The 7,632-nt window shown below is 37.5% G+C and overlaps 1 protein-coding gene across 2 annotated transcripts in view; it reads left to right on the forward strand.

Moving 5' to 3' along the window:
• The window catches only part of LOC101853783 (AT-rich interactive domain-containing protein 4B), a 28,318-nt gene that overhangs the window by 19,645 nt on the left and 1,041 nt on the right, over positions 1 to 7,632 (forward strand). For both annotated transcript variants that reach the window (XM_035969389.1, XM_013081722.2), the window contains exons 21-23: positions 385 to 531; positions 1,193 to 1,339; positions 2,378 to 7,632. The exon at positions 2,378 to 7,632 is cut by the window's right edge and continues 1,041 nt beyond it. In XM_035969389.1, the coding sequence (XP_035825282.1) occupies positions 385 to 531; positions 1,193 to 1,339; positions 2,378 to 2,418 (335 nt within the window). In that variant the 3' untranslated portion in view covers positions 2,419 to 7,632. The remainder of the gene's footprint in view (positions 1 to 384; positions 532 to 1,192; positions 1,340 to 2,377) is intronic.

The raw sequence follows: 7,632 nt of genomic DNA on the forward strand, positions 1-7,632 counted from the left end.
CTTGACTAGACTTGTCTTTTATTGTGTGGGCATAATATTGGTAAACGTTTTGTGGTCCCATGTTGTACAACACTGAGAGCACAATGGCCTTCTGAAGAAGTATTGTTGAGTATTTAGAATCTTTCTTTTAATTTTGTTTCCTTCCCGATGGGAAATGACTAAAAGCAGGCCGTATTCGTGTATTATTATAGTTCCCAAGATTATTACTGCCTGAAGATGCTATTTAGTTTTCAACGAGTGCCTGCAAGAAATGATCGTTTTGGGTAAATTTTCTTACCAGAATTAGAACAAATGAATGGCTCATGTCAGCTGCCTTTTTAGAAAAATTTTGCCTGTAACAAGTATAAAACGTGCAGAAGTCAGGATTGTAAATATTTTTTTCAGACATTGGCAATGACAGCTCTATATACAAGAACTCGGACTCACATGGCTCATCATCAACCACCCCGAACCATTGTCCAGATTCGCCTCCATCCAAGTTTGCAGACATGTCCAAGTCCCCCCGACCGTCCAAGTTTAACTTCAGTGCTGGTGAGTTACTCGTCCTCCCCTCCGTGTACATGCATTGAATCTGAACTCTTTTTGTCTTTGATCATCAACATCATCATCATCATCCAGTGCCAGATCTGCAACAGACATCGGCGATCACAGTTCTCCATTCATTCCTTTGCTCGGATGATCTTAAAAATGTCTTTGATCCATTGTTGGAAAAGTGGACCCAGTTGCTCTGTGTGACCCACACAATGTGTACTGCAGACTTGCCAACTGTTTTGAATTTCCTGGGACTTCTGCAATTAAGATTTTTGAGAGGACTTATTTAAAATCTCCCCCACTTGGGCACTACATTAAAACCAGCCTTGCTCGGATGTAATTTTGTTTGTTGTTACAAACCTGATGCTATAACATTGGGTATGGCCAATTTGGTTATAAAAAGTTGGCAAGCCTGATATGTGCAGTTTTGCATAGCACAGACAGTTCAGAAGCTTGCACAGTGAGTCTTATTTTTGCACTTCTTCTTTTTTGGCCAAGTGAGTCAAGCTGATATTGTTTCAGATATATAAACTTTGTATTAAAACCAGGCACAAAGGTAAAAGATTTCTGCCTCAAGCTGATTTTTTCATGTGTGTGCATATTTTTCACCCTCAATTTTGATTGTATTTATTTATATATATTTTTTTCCCCTTCCTCTCAGATCTTGGGGAGTACTTGGAAGGTGAAGACCGGTGTAATTTCCTCATTTCTAAGATGAAAGAGATAAAGACGATATACATGAACTTGAAATCTGAGGTGGCTAGTATTGACAGGAGGAGAAAACGAGCTCGCAGGAAAGAGAGAGAAAGTGAGTATTTTGTCAGCTCTCCCTAGAGATTTTTACCTCTTTTAAAAAAATTTAAAAAGTACTAAATTTTAACATTTCATTCTCAAATTTGGTAAATATTTTATTCAAACCTTTATTTGTATGTATTGAAAATTTGAAGGCAAAATATGTTGTATTTTTATGAAATAGTCCATGGTTAAGGGTCTATATACAGAGTCAAAAAGTATACCGAAAGCGAAGAAAGAAAGTGCATTCAAATTTCGCACCCCCCTCACATGGTTCATTAATATAGCTTTCTTTGTTCTAAATTTGGGTTTGCATTTCAGGTCATAGTCTTGCTTCAAATGAAAAATGGTTACTCTTCCAATTAGGCTATAGTCTGCCTCACACAAAAGTAGTGTTTTCGGTCACGAGAGTGAAATTTTCCGTTCCGATACTGTAGGCGTTGGGGTTGGAGCATTGTGCGCGCATACCAATATTATTGGCATTAGGGCTGGGTGAGTTGAGGATTTCTTTTCCATAAGGCTCGAATTTGTGTTTGTTGAACTCAAAGATTGAGAATGAGGTGGGGTTGGGCATTACAGAACTGTGTTTTGTGTTGCCCGTTTTGATATTGGGCTAGACTAAGGTTAGGGGTTAGAATGTCTTAAGCTGAAGCTTTTGAAAATATGGTTAACTATTAAGTAGCATGTTTTGTCAAGTGAATGACCTAGCAGTGTTACAAGAGGCATGAAACCCATGCACTTACTAACTCTTTTCTTTGTCAGATAGCCCAGAAAATTATTTTTAGAGCTTGAAAATGTTACTTTAACTCTGGGATGAATTTCTTGCTTTTAGCAAGAATTAGAATAGCCATAAATAGTGTATGGCTTGATTATAATTTAGGGAAACAAAATAAGTGGTGGATATTATTATTATTAGGCTTTTGCATATGTGAAAATAATGGGAGTGCGTGGTATACAGCTCTATTTGAATACCTGATAGTATAATTTACTTGAAAGAAGTTTTGGTTATGTTGTCAGTGCACACAATGTTCAGGTGTCTCATCTTTTATTGCAGCCTCCCTAGTGTCTACAAATGAGCGGGAGAACTCCACGTGATGTTTACAGTTGCCATAGAGGAGTTGAAGCTGTTATTCCTGAACACCACTGCCTATCTGCCATGATGTATCTGATGCTCACTGATGAGATTCTACAAGGAGGAATGTTGTTTTCTGCCTCAATAGGGCTACTTGAATGCTGTTGCTTTAATCTTTGTTTTTGTACCGGCTGAGGCCCTTTTGAGCAATTTTGTCCCATGTTTTGTACATATATTGAAGCCAGCAAAATGACAATACAAAGCACAAATTATGTCTCACTATGATGAAGCAGCTGGGTCACTTGTTGAATTTGTCACAGGTGTCGTAATTGAAGAAACATGTCCTGAGACACTGACAAAACTTGTAAGATGTGGCCCTTTTCTTGCCCCCCTTAGTCCCATCCTTCCTTTTACACAAAAGATATTTTTGGTCACGTCTTCAAAGCGCTTCCATTGTGTGATATGTAATCTGTGCGTGGGTTCTCCAGGAGCTCTGTTGTGCAGGTCAGCCATGTGACTAGATTAAAGCAGCAGAAATATTTTTAAGTGGACTTCTACGAGTGTGTTCAGCTCTCTGGCCAACATGTCTTGTTGAACAATTTTTTTTTTTTCATGTGAAATGTTGTATATATGGGTAACTGCCCTGAGTAAAGAAGCACATTGACTGACTATTGAACACCGTGTTATTCTACTGCAATTCCAAGGACCTGGTTTTTCAATACAACTCTTTATGTTCCCTTCATTCTCTCATGCTATTTTCTGTACATGGAGCATTTGTTGCCCTTCAGCCTTAAGAAGGAATGATCTTACAGATGAGTAATGCCCTGCCTGTACAAGGTACTGCTTCATGTGTGAAGAAGCTGCCATTCAGCTATTGCAGTGTGTGTTTATACGAATGGTTTCAAGTGGTTGAACAATGTCTCAGTACTGTTATTTATTTGTGAAGTATGTGTGAAATAGTGTACATAGGTAACTTATTGTAGAGTGGAATGAATAAATAGATGCATTATTTATTATTTTTACTGGGGATGGCGTTTTTATAGATTGATAAAGTAATGCTTTTACCTTAATGTTTGTATGTTCAACTTCTCTGACATATTTGGAGCTGCGTTATTTTACTTTTCCTTTTCTGAACACGTGCAAGGATTGTTGAAGTTGAAAGATTGGTACATATTCTACTAGAATTTTTCATGTCTTGTCCTCCCCCCCCCCCCCCCCCCCCCCCCATTTTGATTGAAAGTTGAGGGTGCTGCTCTGGTCTGTAAATTGTTTGCCATGCAATGATAAGGAGGTGACATGGTCCTGATCTCTGGGATATTTCTGTGCATATGGGTTAGCCTCCACTGTGATGAGATTAATATAATGTTTTTCCACAAGAGTAAAACATGCTGCATGAGCCTGTTCGTGGGATAGGTTGTTTTGCTGTCTTGAGGTATTCAGCTACCCTGTTGCTCAAACGGAGCCACCCACCTAGTTTTTTGTTATTTGTTTGGATTCCTTTTTGTTTTGTGGTTTTTATTTTTATGTCTTAAGTATTTTAAAACGTTGTAGGTTCATGTGATGTTAGAGAGTTAAGTGTTTGATGGTCACGAGTACAACTTTAAATCTGGTTATAGGAAGTAAAGCGTTTGGTCTCTTTTGGTGGTCATAACTCAAGTTCTGATGACTGTTTGGTTGGGAAAGAAAAGTAAGGAAGTATTTGGAAGTGCAAAATGGGAGATGGGTTTGAGAGGAAGGTTTCATTATTTTTTGTTATACGTTGGTGTTTTTACACCCCCAAATTGACAGGAAGGTTTGAAAAAGGGGCAAAAGTATTATACTGTGGGTGGTTTGTCTTGAAATGTGAGGACTCTGTCATTCCAGTAATCAATGCAAAGTGAAACAATTTTTTTTCTTTATATCAGTATTACATTATACCTTTTTGCCATGGGACCTGTTCTGCATTACTCATTGTCAATGTGCAGGTTGATCCAGTGTGTCGCATTTGGCGAGAATTCTTCATTTTTTACCTTGATTAGAAACTTGAAATTCAGGAACCTGATGAGGCCCTCTTCTTCAAAATTCCCTAGTGGTGAACAAAGTTTTATGATTGTACATCTCTTTTGTTTCATGATATTCCTGTAAGTGTATATGCACTTTATTTAGTATACCATGAGTCCAGGCCACTTGTTTTGAAGTCTCACACTGTTTCCCTGCATTTAAAGAATTCTGCTTCTATTTGTTAAATTTGTGATGGTCTATAATTATAAAGTTGCATTTGATTGAGGTTCAAACGGTTTTGTCATATGTTAAACCATGAAAAAGCAAAATAAGAACGTTGTTCTTGTTATTGGTGAGTTCTGACTTTCCGTAGCAATTAAAGAGGAAACAATCAAAGGTGACAACGTTTTGTATTTTTGTAATGAGTCTTGACATTGTATTATGCTGATAACAATTAGTCATCATTTAGTCAGGGTGTGTGGGCTGACAATGAGTCAGACTGGGGTGCTGTTACTTGATTTGTATAGGGCTGAAACGAGTTTCGTTTCTGTGACGCTCATAATGACCAAAGGTATAAAATGGCGTAAATAAGTATATAGCTGGCTCTCTGTGGTCACACTGGAGTCCTGTTGGTGAATGATGCAGCTTGATATTCTACGGTCAGAAGACACTTATGTGCGTTTTGTTCAAGATGCGTTCAGTTTGTTCTTATTCTATGTCTGCTTTGTGTTTGTTCCCATTCCCACAGTTGTTGTGAACTCACATGCTGTAGGTCTCTCTAGTCGTGAGTTGGGTTTTTTTTCGCATCTTGTGTTGATGAAGTATTACCATGCTCAAGGCAGGAATTGATACTCTTAATGTCTCTTATTGTTTCTAATTTTTTCTCAAGCTGTTTCAGTCAGATGTTTCAAAGCGATAGCATTCTGTTTTGAACTCCTCTGTTGTTGTCACTGAAACAGATAGTCTTTGGATATGTTTGAAGTTAGAATTAGAAAGAGGCTGTAGAAAAACAAGATGAAATAATGTTGAAATACTGGCTGCTAGTGCTTAGGGTTTTTTTTTACAACTAAATTATATGTACTAAAATGTTCTTGTTGGTTTAAGATTAAAGCTCAACTAAATACGCAAGTGGGTTGCTTGGATGTTGGAAGATGTAACATTTTACACAGTGATTCGAGTCAGAATGAAAAGGAAATGTACTGAAATGATGAACTCACTGGTACATTTCAATATGCGTGTCAGTATCATTCCACCAGCTTGAAGGGTTGTGCTTCTCGATGCTGTGCAGTTGAACTTTTGTAGCATCTCGGCTTACAGGGAGACATTGCTATTGAAGTGAGCAGTTCTCCGAGGGAGGAAGCTTTGTAAAGTTACTTACAGTGACACTTTAAACTTGAAAGATTTATCTCTTTTATTGGTCATTTATTTTTTATAATGCTCTTGATTTTTGCTATAATCAGTTGGAAGTGGCTCCGTACTAAAAGTGGTCTGTGTGACATTTAGCTGTCCCTGCGGTTTTATGCAAAAAAAATTATGAAATTATGCAAACTGAGCCCAAAAATGTGAAATTATGTGATTCTGTTAATTTTAACAAAGAGTGATAAAGGAGAACAATCAGAAATTATGCAAAAAATGATCAAATTTTGCTTAATTATGCAGGGTGCATAAAACCCTGGGGACAGATTTAGGTAAACAACAATGTCTTAGAATAGATATTAGTGTCATCATAGTTTCCCACAATACACAGTATATGATCTAATAAAGTATAAAAGCAATACATGGGAACAATCTGAAAAGGGTTTAACTCCTGCAATTTGCATTTTTCTCAAAATCATTCCTGTGGTACATAGCCTTCCTGTAGTTAAAACTACCAGCTTTGATTGTGATTGATGCTGCCATGTACTTGTAAAAGTGAGAGTCAGCATGTTAAAGCAACATTCAGTAATTGATTGGTCTGATGTAGGGACAGCTTTTTGCTGGAAACAATTCTACTGGGAAAACGTTGAAACTTGTTTCCAGGGACACCCCAACTTGATGCCCGATTCCTAGAATGGTATTGTTTACATTTGTTTCTTGTATGATTCATCTGGGAGTTTGGCTGTTTAGGAGGAAGGGTCAAGTCTTTTTAAGTTTGTTTTCTGGATTTTACACATACCATTCTTAATTCACAGTACAATAGTGAAATGGCACAGATTTTATAGATACCTTTGCATCATGATGGCTTTGTTGTCTACTTTTGGCTGAGAGTTATAGCTGTGCAGCTTTTCCCAATGTTCTAGTGAGTGGTTGGGGTTTTGTTGATTCCATTTATAGTTCCTGTGACCTTTGTATCTGTGTTTTTGAGGGAAAATTAAAGTTCAGCATCTTGAAATTATATGGTGCGCTCTTTCTTTTTTTGTCTAAGGAAAAACAGATAAGAATCCTTGCTGAAGCACAAACATTTCTGTATGACAGTGATATTGTTGGTAAAGTGCTTTTGCTTTTATTGAATTTAGAAAAATGCGAATGATGATGGTATTGTTTTACGGCATTTGTGATCCAGAAGAAAGTTGACCATGACATTGTTCCTTTGAGTTCGGGTGTGCTGTTTTGGAAAAATGATGTTGTTCTCAACGTCCACAAGTTTGGATATCCAAGCAAACATTTCTTTTCCAACAATTGCTCTAGTCTTTCAGAATGTGTCTCAGTATATGCTGTCTTGATAATTTAGTACTGTAATAGGAGAACATCCTGAACAAGCCATTTTATTGGTTGGTAGAATGGGGTGAAGCAAGTCAGCTTACCAATTTGTCTTGAATAATAAAATGACTCCAGGGTTAGAACTTCAATTGGACTTGACCTGTTAGTGTTAGATATTGGTAGGTACAGATTTTATTTTTGCTTGCGGTGGCAGTTTCAACAACCAGGCTGTATCAATGTCTTGTGCTGATTGAAAGTGTTGCTACAACTGGTAGCTGTGATTATACATGTACTTTTAATAAAGCAAATCCATCTTCATATATGTTTGTTTAGGGGAGGCAGTTGTGTACATGTATTTATTATGTATGCTCTGAGTAGCACAACAATACCAGCCACCTGGGTACAATGTTGAGACTGTCAGTGCAACTAAAACAAGACCTGTAATTGTATTTTGCAACAATGCGTGTCCGCAGGGTTGACATGTTGGCCCTCGTGGGTTTTTTTGCAGCTCTTAAAAAGATACTACTGGTAACAGTGATATTTGTTGTCGAGAGCATAAGTTTTGTTTATGCTCCTAG

The sequence above is a fragment of the Aplysia californica genome, unplaced genomic scaffold (genome assembly GCF_000002075.1).
Source record: "Aplysia californica isolate F4 #8 unplaced genomic scaffold, AplCal3.0 scaffold00143, whole genome shotgun sequence".
In the NCBI taxonomy this organism is placed as follows: Eukaryota; Metazoa; Mollusca; class Gastropoda; order Aplysiida; family Aplysiidae; genus Aplysia; species Aplysia californica.